Source organism: Labeo rohita, chromosome 21 (assembly GCF_022985175.1).
Source record: "Labeo rohita strain BAU-BD-2019 chromosome 21, IGBB_LRoh.1.0, whole genome shotgun sequence".
NCBI classification, from domain to species: domain Eukaryota; kingdom Metazoa; phylum Chordata; class Actinopteri; order Cypriniformes; family Cyprinidae; genus Labeo; species Labeo rohita.
Genome location: NC_066889.1, coordinates 19,431,464 through 19,445,894, shown reverse-complemented (window position 1 = coordinate 19,445,894; position 14,431 = coordinate 19,431,464). Strand labels below are relative to the sequence as shown.

General features: G+C 35.7%; 1 protein-coding gene across 5 annotated transcripts in view; it reads left to right on the top strand.

Annotated features, from left to right (window-relative positions):
* Positions 1-172: 172 nt before the first annotated feature.
* rimbp2a (RIMS binding protein 2a) overlaps positions 173-14,431 on the top strand; it is a 66,662-nt gene continuing 52,403 nt past the window's right edge. For 3 of the 5 annotated variants that reach the window (XM_051093372.1, XM_051093367.1, XM_051093366.1), the window contains exons 1-3: positions 174-431; positions 3,805-3,933; positions 11,540-11,683. In XM_051093372.1, the coding sequence (XP_050949329.1) occupies positions 3,808-3,933; positions 11,540-11,683 (270 nt within the window). In that variant the 5' untranslated portion in view covers positions 174-431; positions 3,805-3,807. Of the gene's footprint in view, positions 432-3,804; positions 3,934-11,539; positions 11,684-14,431 lie in introns of all 5 variants that reach the window. The other 2 variants (XM_051093369.1, XM_051093370.1) reach the window with 1 other exon arrangement.

Here is a 14,431-nt window from a genome sequence, read left to right as displayed (position 1 = left end):
TATTTCTTCATTGCTCATTTTGACTCATCTCTGTCCATCTTTACTCCGCCATATGGTCACTCAGCAAGTGGTGACTGTTGTGGGAACTGTAGGAGGGGAAGAAGATTTAGAAGCACATACTCTGTGTCTTTGCTGTTTGTGTTACGAAAAGCAGGTTAATTCTGCATCTTTTAACAATGATACACAACATGGAGAACAGGCAGTGTCTCTCTCCCTCTTTCTCTTTAATTTTGCACACTTTCTCACATTCACACCGTGTTACATCTTGGAGAAAATGTCAAGGTCTCACTCGCACTCCACCTTCCTGTACCGGTTAACTTGCAGAATGTAACAGAACACAATTTTCCTTAAAACTGAGTTGGGCTGCTCTCAAAAGGGCCTCAGTAAGAGAAGAAGAGAGAACCAGCCGAAGAGAGACATCAAACAAAACGGTAAGGAAATGAGATAAATATAGGCTTTAATAAAATAAAAATTACAGCTTTGAAATTAAATCTTAATTTGTGGAATTTTTAGAGAGAAAACAGTAAAAATCTTTACTGCAGATGTTGATACACATTGTAGTTGTGACAGTTTTCACAGTTTGTATTCTTGCAAAACATTTAAAATCAAGAGAAAGATTTTTCTGTTAAACTATTCATTTAAAGATTATTCAGGAATTTATGCCAGTTCAGATGTATTTAAACCTCTGGCTGTGCTATATACTGTCCTGGATCACCTGTCACTTCTAATAGCTGTTCACTGCAGTCTGGTCTGAATAATGTGACATGTCAGTCTCACTGCTGCCTGTGGCGAGGTGGTGAACTGTATGCAGGTGTAATGTGTCTCAGTAGGGGTCTTAAGAGCAGGGCAGAGGGCAAGAGCAGCCATTTTCCTGTCACTAAACAGCTGGGATCTCCCTTTCTTTCTCACACCTAACCACCTGGAATCATTTATATAAATGTATACATAGTGAGGAAATATTTTTAAAAGTAGACAGATGAAACTAATCACATTTATTAAGGTATTATATTAATTTTTGTATTTGTGTCTGCAAAATCACAGGTTTACAGCATGAATGTGGTAGTTTCAGTGTACTGTATAGTAGTCCAGACCATATTTAAGACTTTTTCGAAGACTTTAAGATTTGCTAAAATGTCTTTGCATTTTATACAACAGTTTGTACCATCACTGAACTAAATTATGATCTGTTATAGATCACTGACTAGCATACTACTCTGACTATTTCTGCCATGTCAGTATATTGCAGGAGAAGTAGGAGTAGTATGGTAATGCTAGTATGCTATGCAGTCTAACAGCAATGAGACCTATTATGTTATATACTGTATGTTTTTTTATATTTAAAATAGCCCAAGCGCATATATGTATATATATATATATATATATATATATATATATATATATATATATACACTACTGTTCAAAAGTTTGGGGTCAGTAAGACTTGTAATAGTCTTTAAAGAAGTCTCTTATGCTCATCAAGGCTGCATTTATTTGATTAAAAATATAGAAAAAAAACAGTAATATTGCAAAATGTTTTTACAATATAAAATAATGTTTTTTTATTTTAACATACTTTAAAATAGAATTTATTCCTGTGATGAAAAGCTGAATTTTTATCAGCTGTTACTCCAGTCTTAAGTGTCACATGATCCTTCAGAAATCATTCTAATATGTGGATTTATTATTAGAATGATCAATTCTGGATAATATCAACAGTTGTGCTGCCAAATATTTTTTGGAACCTGTGATTTTTTTTTTCAGGATTCTTTCATGAATAACAAGTTTAAAAAGTACAGTGTTTATTCAAAATATAAATATTTTATAACAATGCAAATTATTTATTATTAACTTTTAATAAACTTTTCATTATTAACTTAATACATCCTTGGTGAATAAAAGTATTAATTTCTTAAAAAAAAAAAAAAAAAAAGAAACAATAAAAATGTACTGACCCCAAACTTTTGAACGGTAGTGTATATACGATGAGATAGAGGGAAGTTAGTGTGGGAAGGGCATAAAAACGAACTGTAACCCAGCCTAAATAACAGACGAAGAATGAATCATTCACTTAACTGATTCATTCAAACAAATACTTTTTTCGGAATGAAACACCACTACTGCGTCCGCGCTGTTCTGAAACGCAACAACTGTTACCAGTAAGTTTTCTCAACAGTGTTAGTAAAGCTAACCATTTCTATAACTAATTCAAATGTATATCATTGTATTACTCGTATATGTAAGCAAATGTATTTTGTAACTAATCTGGTAACTTCATATCATTCTATCCACCTTATTTTTCAACGCGGAGGAAAGTCTGTTTTCTGTGAGTACCAGACTTCCGGTTAATTAACCGCTGTAGGAAAATAAATAAGGAGAAGTGCAGTAACCGGTAAAACTGTGTACACTAAACCAGTGTGTTCATAATTAAGATAATACATTAAAATAATATGGTAAGACACACCAGTTCGTAATATCAAGCAGCAAAACGAAAAAATGGCTCGAGGCAAATGACAGGAAAGCCAGACCCATTAAATTTACAAATGGCTGCGCTCACTATTATGGGGAATTAAGGTGGATATGATAATCACCCTTAACAGGACTCGTGGTTCAGTGTACAGTGACTTTGTTAGGAATAATTTTGCTGAGGGACAGAAATAGACAAAATAACCGGCAATATTGTGCCTAAAACATAAGAACCATCACAGAAAATTCTAATGGTTTTTGCTACAAATATCATTACAAACATTACAAACCATCAACTGTTAACCATTAAAATGGGTTTCTGTAGTGTGTTTTGGGACATATTCCATTAGGATTTATTGGTTTTAATAGAAGATGACCAATTACCAGTAGAGACCAACAGGGTCCATTATAGGTTCCATTAAAATCAATGCAAGTCCCATTATAACCAAGAAAAACCATTACAAATTTAGTGATGGTGTCTATAGTGTTTTTTTTTTTTTTTTTTTTTTTTTTTTTTTTTTAGCAGGACTATGACTTAGTATAGTCTTATCTATGATGTCAAGGTTAAATACGGTAGCACATTGTGCTTAAATGTAACAAATTGGGATATCAACACACTTCTAAAGCAAGGTGTTTTCTTAAAAGTTTGTTAGGGTTCAAATGATAAATTTGACGGCAGCTAACTTAATAAAGCAACTAAAAAATCATAATCTTGAGACAAATTAGTTAGTAGTAATTGCAAAAAAGTTCTGAGAAAAGCCCTACCGTTATAGAGGGTTTGTACTTTGGTAAGTTAAATTTGGTAAGTTACCCGGATGCACAGCCATATCAGTGATACACAGATGTAAACAACAGCATGGATTGCAAAGTTTAATGTACCACTGAATATGTTGTTCTGCTAATTTATGCTGTCTAAACTCTGAAAATGGTGGTAAAGATATGTATAAGCAGTGTTAATTAAGATATTAGCCTAATATTTCACCTACCTGACCACTGATAAGAACAAACACAACACTTGTTGAGATTCTTGCCCTGGGAAATCCTGGTTCAGGATCAACCACAAATGCCAGTTTTTTGTACTCTTCTCCTTCGCCCAAAACATGACAATAATTGACCATTTTCAGCAACGATAATCAGCAAAATGTGCAAGTTACGTTTGGTTCAGTGGCCTTGTTTATGTTCAGTGCCACCAATATACTTTGTTTTTTGTCATTTATTATCTAATGCAAAAAATTTCATACTGTACATTTTGGCAACCATGACCTACACGTTCAGATACTTTTTAGAAACACCATGTTTCTCTTGATAAATGAAGTATAATTCATTGTGCTGATGCTGTAGGAGATGCGAGGCCAAAGGATTGACATAGAGCAGCTCCTCAGGCAGTCTCAGACCGAACTGCTGTGGATCCAGCGGCAGCTATCAATCATAGCAGCAGCAGATGCCAATCATGCCCGGGCCCAAAAGAAGGTGAGCAAACTTGTAATCATTCTGATCCCTAATGTCTTCTCATACACAATACTTCTAGTAGCAATAATGGTTTTTGTACACAAGGTGGCGCCATCCCGCTACATTTACATTCAAACAGCCTAACATCCTCAACCTCCAATCAGAGTACAAGAGCCAGCACAATGGGCCACACCAGCCAATGGAGGGTGTGTTTGTGTCATGTGAGGAGATGACAGGTGATGCACGTAGACAGAGGGTGTGGTTGCAGTGCAGTGTCCTATCAGGATCATCTCGAATGTGTAGGCCTGGTCCTCTCTCTTGAGAATAGACATGCCATCTTAAACTGACGCATTTGTAGAGGACTGCCCCAGTGCAGGGGGGTGGGGAGGAGGGGGAAGAGGGCAGGCAGAACTAGAGGAGCAGCTGGGGTTGCTTGGCAACAGAGAAGGGGAGACTGTAACACATTCCGTATTGGGAATCTGTTTCCTTTTTTATTTTTTTTTTGCCTCCAACAAGACCTGATTCCTCAGCGCAGAGTGGCTAATGGCCAGGATGCATCTACCGCGCTGTCTAAGTAATCCCTCTTAATGCCCCTGTGTGCATTAAAATCTGATGTAACTGTGTGATATTCCGAGACAGTGAACTTAATTTCCCCTTGTTTGGTGTCGCTGTGGGATGAATGGAGCGGAATGGCCCTGTTTTTTCCCCTCTGTTCCTTGAGATAACGCAAAGAAATCACAGTAGGGCAAGATAGCAATACCAACATTTCTAGGTGGCATATAAAGAATAAGATGAATGCCATAAACACAGAGATAATGAAATGCCAAGAAATTTGCAGTATAACCCATATACTTACTGCCTTATTTTAAAATGTGAAAAATTAAATATGCCGTCCATCTTAAGGCGTGTGAAGAAACCCACCAGGAATGTCTTGCTACAGTTTGTTTGATTCAGTTTCTCTTATGTACTTAAAGCTAGGGTCCTATGAAATCCTTTTAATTTTCCACTAAAATTCAGTTTTTTTTTTTTATTTTAATTTTTCTGTATTCCATTTTTTTCAAGACTCCTTTTTAATGGTTAAATTCATGAAACTTACACAATTTAACAGCAATTAATTAAAAGTTTAACAAAAATGTCAATTTTAATTTTCTGGAGTCCATTTTGAATCGTCTCAATAAATTTTCTCTGATTAACTGATTTATATATATATAATATATATATATATAGATATAGATATAGATATATATTATATATTTTAAATATATTTTTTCTAAAAAAAAACATTATATATATATATATATATTATATATTTTAAATTTCCTTAATGGTTTCATTAAATTTTCTCTGATTAGCTGATTTTATATAAAACAAATATTTATATATTTATTTATTTAATTTCAGTAATACTGTGTTGTGCATTTAGATTTTTCTGGTAAATAAATTCTGGTAAAAAATTGTTCTGGTAAATATTCTTTAAAAAATGACTGGATTCCACAATTCCATCTGCGTTTTCTGCATTGCAGAAATATAATAGGGCACTAACTTAAAGCCTTTATATATTAAAAATTTAAACCTGTATATTCTTGTTAGTTCAAATGGCTAATGGAAACACATGGCACATGGGAAAATTTATTAACATTTAGTAACTATATAAATAAAATAGACCAGGGTTTTCAAATGGGGGTATCCTGCAAATGGTGCTAGGGTGTCAGTGGAAATGTTCTAAGGTGAATGTTTAAAATGTAAATAAATAAATAATAAAAAGACAGAATGTAACAATAATAATAAAAATTAATTAAAAAGGTAATAATAAAAAGTAGTAATTTATATAAAAATAGCAAAATAGATAATAAAACAATAAAAATGTAATAAAGTAATAATTTACAAGTTTGACATTTATTTTATTCTGAATAGACCTAAGAGAACAATAGCCTTTAAAATGACTTTAAATAATAGGCTATTGTTCCATTAGGTCTATTTTTATTACCACCATTACCATTAATCGAGTAATCTTGTGTATCTTGTGGTGTATTTTTATGGGGTATTTTTTTGGGTGTGTATATATATATATATAGCTAATAATAATTAGTTCATATATATAGCTAGTATTAATTAGTTCAAATAATCTATTAAAAACAAGTTATTATATGGTTTTATTGAACAAAATTTAAAATACATAATGTATTATAAACAGCAGAGCTAATGTGCATTATGCATTATAACAAAACGGGTTTAATGCATCATGCAGACTTGCAAGCGGTCTAATAATGCATTTTATGGATTCTCATCCAGTTACTTGACATGGGCAAAATGCAATTGAGGATTTTTTTTTTTAAATTGAGTACCCGAATTGAATTAAGGAATCATGACAGTCCTAGAATGTATTCATAACAGTACTCTAATTAATATGGTTATGTCACAAAAATAATACTAATAGCATTACTGCAAATGATTAGATACATTGCATTGGCTTTTGCAGTATTAGAGAGGCCATGCGTGAAAAAGGCAAATGATTTACACATCAGTGATGGGAGTGGCTCTACACTTCACTGCTCTCTGGATGTGTGAGTGTACAAGTGTAGGATAGAGAGAGAAAACCTGTGTGTGCGTACTGTATGAGAGCAGGAGAGAGTATATCGAGGAGCATGCGCAATTCTCTATGACCGTGTGTGTGAGAGAGACACAGAGAGAGACACACAGAGAACGAGAGCAAGAAAGGGAACGCACCGTTCTGTTGCACCACTCCTAGAGAGCCTGGAGACGCTCTCACACTGTCTGTCTCCTGTTCCAGCTCAGGGCTTCTGCAGGGACACACATGCACGCATGAGCACTGAGGCACACACAAAAACACACACCACAGACGTGTCGTCACTGCCACTCCTGGCAGCCGGTGATATAAGGGAGTGGGAGCGCTAAGGAGGAGAAACAGAGGTGGATACGGCTACCGCTAAGGTACAGTACACACACGTAGATCATGTTTGATATGAATGAGATCAATAGCAAAGAGGATGTGTGTAATGCCGTGCTGTTATGCCTACATGTCGCCCTTCCTTGGCTCAGAACGGAGCGTGCGCTGGTTCATTCCAGCTCTGGAATGCTGCAAAGAAAGGCAAGAGAGCATCCTACAGGATATGGGATGATCCAGATGTGCAGGGAGACGTTTGACCTGCTGGCATCTGGAGTCAGGTGGTGGATTGCTGTGATGTCTTGTTGCTTAGTCTTCTACAGGAAGTTCAGAGCATGCAAACATGCAGATAACCTGAGGAGTTGATCCGTGCTTATGTTTATTTTGGGGGTCTCAGGCAACAGCTGGTCAAGGTCATGGTTAGGTGTAAATATGCACATTAGATTTTTCTTTTCTTTTTTTTACCGTCCAACCGCAGGTGTCACAGTCCCCGGAGCAGTTGGCACACAGCTGGAGCGAAAAAAAAGTGTTTCTTCAGTTCATTTTCCAAAAAAACCTGCTACTATGGAGCTCCACTTGTGAATGGACATTTCTCTTTTTCTGGTCAGCTTGATTTGTTGGTCTAATGGTTAATGCTTCTGTCGCGCTTGCAGGGCTTTTCACTTGTTATACGTGAGAAGTTGGGTATATCGAGCTGTGTGTTTGACCAGCCTGTGTTTCCGTAGCTCTCTGGTTGGGTTGGTACTGATGGGGCAGTAGGTTGACTAGCTGTGACTGAGCCTGATAATGTAGTGTAGCATGCAAACCAGCTGGAGACCTGGCACACACACCACAGTGTGATTGGTAGTATTACTATTCTGATACAGCAGACTGTTTTCTGAGATTATGTAAGATCTCTCAGTTAAATCCACACAGACACACAAAACAGACGCGAGAGCTTTGAAACACACATAATGTGATTGGCAACTGTTGTGTTTCTGGCATTGATACTACACACCAAAAGGCTGGCAGTCGATTTGACTGTTTAAAATGTGTTTATCGCTTAATTGTATGTGTGTCTCGTAATTAATGATGGTATATTTGATCCACCAACTGTTATCAATGTTGGCAAACACACAAAAATCTAGTATTCCTTTTTTTGTTTGTTTTGCATTTTCTTGATCTTGATGCAAAAAAACAAAATGTTTAGGATTTTCTTAGTGTTAAAGAGAGGGAAAACATCTTCTCCTTAAAATATGATGAAACATTATGTGCTGCATTTTGGGTTGCAGAATACAATATTTTAAAGAGAAATGGGGAGACCCTAGTAAAGAATAATAGATTTAAAATGCATTTATTTAATACTAAGTATAGTTCAAGTCTATTAACGTTTTTACAGACATATTGCTGGAGACCTACTGATATAAAAATTAGAATTAAACTTTATTTGGAGTACTAGTGCACAATGCACATTTCTTATTGATTAATATTAAGCCTAAACCCTGACCTTGGACCACAAACCAGTCATAAGGGTCAATTTTTTGAAATTGAGATTTATACATCATCTGAAAGCTGAATAATTAAGCTTTTCTATTGATGTGTGGTTGTTTAGGATAGGAGAATATCTGTCCGAGAAACCACTATTTGAAAATGGAATCTGAGGGTGCAAAAAAAAAAAAAAAAAAATCAAAATATGAAAAAAAGTCACCTTTATTTATATAGCGCTTTTAACAATACAGATTGTGACAAAGCAGCTTTACAGTATTAAATAGGAAATAGTGCATCAATAATGCAAAAGGACAACAGTAAACACTCAGTTTTCAGTTTAAGGCAGTTCATCATTGAATTCAGTGATGTCATCATCCAACTCAGTTCAGTTCCAATAGTATATGATATCACAATAGTATACGATAACGCCAAAGTTCATATAGAACAATTAAATATAGCACAATTAAATATACTTACTCACAAATATACTTACATCTTTAGTTGGACTTCAGCACTACTTCTGCACAATTAAAGTGCATTAAGTATAAAATTAGTTGTTCCAATTTAGCAGACTTTAAATATATCAGTTTAGTGTAGTAAAAGTACAATCGCAGGGTATTTTTATTAAGTACAAAATATGTAAATGGTAAATGTGACCCTGGACCACAAAACCAGTCATAAGTAGCATGGGTATATTTGTAGCAATAGCCAAAAATACATTGTGTGGGTCAAAATGGCAGATTTTTCTTTTATGTAAAAGGATATTAAGTGACATTTTGTAAATTTCCTACCATAAATATATCAACACTTAATTTTTAGTTAGTTGTTTTATGCACCCTCTCAATTTCAGATTTTCAAATAGTTGTATCTCAGCCAAATATTGTCCTATTCTAACAAACTATACATCAATGCAGTTTATTCAGCTTTCAGATAATGTATAAATCTAAAAAAAAAAAAAAAAATGTATCTTTATGTTTTGTGGTCCAGGGTCACACATGTATTTGTAGTATATTTAAGATGAAATAAATGTATTTTAAATACATTTAAGTATATTTATTTTTCACTAGGAGAGATATACTGTCAAATGGACAAGAGCAGCTTTTCAGGTTGCATTTATGTGAGCCAAGACTTTAGCTTAGCTATATCTTGCTTTTAAAGCATATACTTTTATTACGTTTGTTCTCAGTGAGTGCCACATTGGATGTTTGCCACCATTTGCTTAAAGGAGAAGTCCACTTCCAGAACAAAAATGTACAGATAATGTTCTCATCCCCTTGTCATCCAAGACGTTCATGTCTTTTTTTCATCAGTCATAAAGAAAATATGGTTTTTTTTTATGTTAAACATTTCAGGATTTTTCTCCATATAATAGACTGGTATGCCCCGATTTTGAACTTCCAAAATGCAGTTTAAATGCAGCTTCAAACGATCCCAAATGCGGATCCCAGCAGAGGAAGAAGGGTCTTATCTAGCGAAACAATCAGTTATTTTCATTAACAATTTAAATACTTTTTAATGTCAAACGCTCGTCTTGTCTTGCTCTCCCTGAGCTTTGTGTATTCTGGCTCAAGACAGTTAGGGTATGTCGATCATTTCAAAATCATCCTGCATCACTGCAGAAGTTACAACCCAGTCTTTGCAAAGTAAACATGCAAAGAAGATCAAACACTCTCAACAAAAAAGGTAAAACAGCGATATAAGATGATTTTGAAGTTGAGGGAGAGCATGAGATGGGAATTTTTTGACATACCCTAACTGTCATGAACCAGACAAAAACAGTTCAGGCAGAGTAAGACAAGACGAGCGTTTGACATTAAAAAGTATATAAGTTGTATTATTTTTATGAAAATAACCAAGCGTTTCGCTGGATAAGACCCTTCTTCCTCGGATGGGATTGTTTACAATTGCATTTGGGATCGTTTGAAGCCACATTTAAACTCCATTTTGAAAGTTCAAAATTGGGGCACAATATCTGTCCATTATATGGAGAAAAATCCTGAAATGTTTCCTTCAAAAAACATAATTTCTTTATGACTGAAGAAAGAAAGACATGAACATCTTGGATGACAAGGGGTGAGTACAGTATCTGTCAATTTTTGTTCTGGAAGTGGACTTCTCCTTTAATAGTCAGTACTCAGTACTTTTCCTAAACTGTTAGAGGCTGTAATCACAGGGACAGAAAACTGCTCATTTTTAATCTGCATGCTTCAAAACTTGATTGGACATTCAAAACCTTGTTTGATCGCACCAGCCTGTTAAATGAATGTTACGTATTTTCTGCTCTGCTGATCTGGTTTCTGTCAAAGAAACATGGTTTTATGTCTCTAGTAAATGTTGTGAATGTTTTCATAATGGTTATATTAAAAACACAGATTCTGACATATATAAGTGCATTTTACTTATGGATTAACTAATGATGTGCTTTTTAGTTTAAAATATCCTATAGAGACGTTGGTACTATGCTGCTTAGTTATGATATGTTATATGTAAATTTAATTAATTATGTATCTGGCTAAACAGATTTAGCACTGATAACATGAATTATGTACTTCAAAAGGGATTCAGCGATCTCAGAAGGGATAAAAGTAAAATAAAAGTAATAGTTTTCAGCAAGAGAGCTTTTTATGGTGAATTTTTTCTGGTATTTTTCTTGAGTGGCCATGAGTAGGTTATTACTAATGTATTGGTCTGGTTTGGGATCAGATCCCTTCTAATGCAGTACTTCAGCTTCATTACAGTGCCAGTGTTCCTGTCAGCACTGCACAGTTGGCAAGTATCAGAAAAAAACAAGCAAACGCTCGATAATCTGGGCGTGATTCTTTGCAGCTTAAACTGTAGCAGTCTAATGTATAAGTAGCATCACAAAGATTGATTTTTAACTAGAGCTCTTGTGGTTACACCCTCTTTTAAAGAAGTTTACCCACACTGATTATTTTAATATGCATTTCAGATGTTTGTTTACGTCTTAAACCTTAAAAAAATATACTGTGTAATTTTTTCTTCACTAAAAAAAAGTAATGACTGTTTTCGAATGGGTTTCCTGCACCGTCTGATAGTCCCTCACCATACACACACCACTGGTTGAGCCAAAGTTGCGTTAGACTGCTCAGATTAGCCCAACAACATCCAAAAGTGCCACAGAGACAGATTATTTTACAGGGAAATACAAGTACAAGTGGTTTACCTATGTCCACTGTGTTCATCCTAAAAGTTTGCTTGGCAAGTCACTGACCTGTCTGCCCTCTTCCCCTGCAGCTGAAGCAGGAGGCCCAGCCGTTGCACCTGGCCTCTCACGCAGCTCACCATGTGAATCGCTGCCGCCTCTTGGAGGACAAGAACAGAGCTCTTAAACTAGAGCTAGCCGCTCTCAGACAGCAGAAACAGCAGCGTCGATCGCTGGTAAGTCAGTTTGTGGTGTGATTTTGTTGCTTGTTGTGCAGTTTTTGGCAATAATCACACTTCTGGATTTCAACATGTTGTCTGAAACTCTTCTTTCCTGGTGCGAAGCTTAATGAGTGACAGCAACAGTTGTTTTCTGTAAGGTAAAATGCTCAGGAAGTCCCTGAATCATCTACTGTGTTCCAAATGGTGTGATGCTGGAGCTGTTGCCCTGGCAACAAGCCCACTGGTGAGGGAGGACAGGTTGGTAATGGAAAACTGACAGACCATAATAATGGCTTTTGTTATAAGCCTCAGTTGCAACAGATCAATTTCGTCCCGCTGAATGGAGATGGGAAGTGACATGCACAAATTTAAGTGAGCTTGAGCACCGCTGAGAAAGTTTGCTGTACTTTAGAGCACGCTTTAGAACTGTACCGGAAATTAAGCAATTGCGTTGAAGCAAAAAGTTTTTTAAGGGGATGGGGAAAAGGATGAAAAACGTGTCATGACTTACTCACCCTCATATTGTTCCAAACCTGTATGACTGTCTTCCTTGCAACTCTGAAGACTGATAATGTTCCCCTTTAGGGGGCTGTTCACCGTTGCAACTGGATTTTTCAGTCAGTGAACTGAACTCATTGAATATCAGCCTGATTTATTCAAATCATTCAGATGAGTTTTGTAAACTTTATTAACTGATTTTCTGTTATTAAAGGGGTAGTTCACTCAAAAATGAAAATTCTGTCATTGATTACTTTACATTTACATTGCTGTCTACGCAGGGTCAGAACGCTGTATGGGTAAGATGAGCCATTTTTACTAATGTGGTCCTCAAGATAAAGAAAAAATGAGGCAGAAGTACAATGAAAGTATCTAAAGTAATTTCAGGATGTTTACTATCATTTTAATTTATCAGAATTTATCTGTGTCAACAGGTTTTAAAATTATGGCTTTTTGTAAAAAAAAGTGTTCCTCTGGCTCAATTTGCCACAGGTTAGGGGTAAGCTGACCCGAGTCAGTGGGTAAGATGAACCATCTGAGCAAAAATTGACCATCTGGCTGAATCTGACTCAAACCCATGTGAAATTTTACAGATAATTTACCTCTTTTGAAAACTTAATAATCAAATTTCATTTTACAAACAGTCATATATCTTGTCTTAAAGCTAACTTAAAATAAAACCAATCAAATAAAGTTTAATTTTCAATCTTTGTTTGCATTTCTGAAACAATATGTTGAACCCCAAAGTTTTAACCTTCCCAAAAACAGATTAAACAGACAGTTTGTTGAGTAAAATTAAACAAAAACTGAATTAGAATGAAGGAATGGTAGTTTTTCTGCAATGTCAAACAGACCATTAGGGACTACAGGTGGAAAGACATATTTGATTATAATGTGATGAAAAGCATCTTCTGGTTCTCAGAGAAGGATTTGTTGCACTTGTACACTGTCCCTCCCTATCAATTAAACTAAATATATATATATATGATAAACTAAACCAGTTTCAGATTAAAATACCATTTTATACTTACAATGGGGTAAGTTAAAGTGTTGGCTCAACTTACCCCACAGCATTTGGGCACAGACTTTGCCCCATAGCTTGCATTTTGTAAAAAAAAAAAAAAAAAAAACTACCTTGTTTACCAATTCAGGCTAATATTTAACTAAATGATTTGCATGGTTTATATGTTGCTAAATCTCCTATATGCATCATAAATATATTTTGACCTGGATAAATTTGCTTTGATGTGACAGCCATTATATCTGTTACACTACAAATTTTACTTTGACAAGCCAAAAACAGTTTTTAAAGTAAATGGGTGCCGTCCACTCCTCCCATGTGTGTCTCTGGCAGAAATGATGTGTGATTCCAAAATACATGGTCACATGACATTGTAAGTGTACAGTTATCAAGGTACAGGGGTGGGTCAACTTACCCCACTCTCCCCTATGGCCAGTTTGATTGATATTATGCTTTTATGTTGCTTAACAGATAGTAGTGCTCTAAATGCAACAGCACCAGAGTAGGTAATGCATCCTATCAATTATTTATTTAATTGTATTATAAGTTGGCATGGGCAACTATGTCTGCATGAGTTTTAAGAGCACACTCATATCATATTTTCAAATATTGTGGGTTTGTGTTTTGCTTTGAGAGTGTTTTCATTTAAACAAACTTTTGTATTAAACTGTTAGATTTTCTGTGCTTTAATGCAAAGTCCTTTAACTTGAAAGAGAGAGAAGGGAACGTCAAGTCTGCCAAGGCTGGCATTGGTTCAGATTCAAAATGATCACACCTCTTCATTTATTAGCTTCAGTTGTGATAGCGGTGAAACAGACGAATATGCCGTGACAGTTGTTGCAGTGCGAGTCCTATGGCTGGTTGCCAGGCGACCGTCTCTGACGGACAGCGCGGAGAGTGAACCTGTGGTGAGGAATGACCTTCTGTCTCTAGAGGAAGTGTCTCACGCTTGCTGCTGCTTAGGAACCGCCCACCTCATCTCCATGGCGCTGCCTGTCCTGTGGAGAAAGGGAGGCCGTGGAAAAGCCTGGCTGTAGTATAATTAGTTTCATGAATAACAGTCATGACTATAATGACAAAAGCAGATAATTAATACAGAGTAATAACAGTCCGGAGAGAAGCACATCTACTTAATTAGCTGAGCCAAAGTATGTTTCAGTAGAGAATTTAGATGAGTAAAAGGAGTACAGAGTGTTTTTCTGGAAGGAGGTTGCCAGTCAAGAAAAGAGAGAGTTGTATCTGAA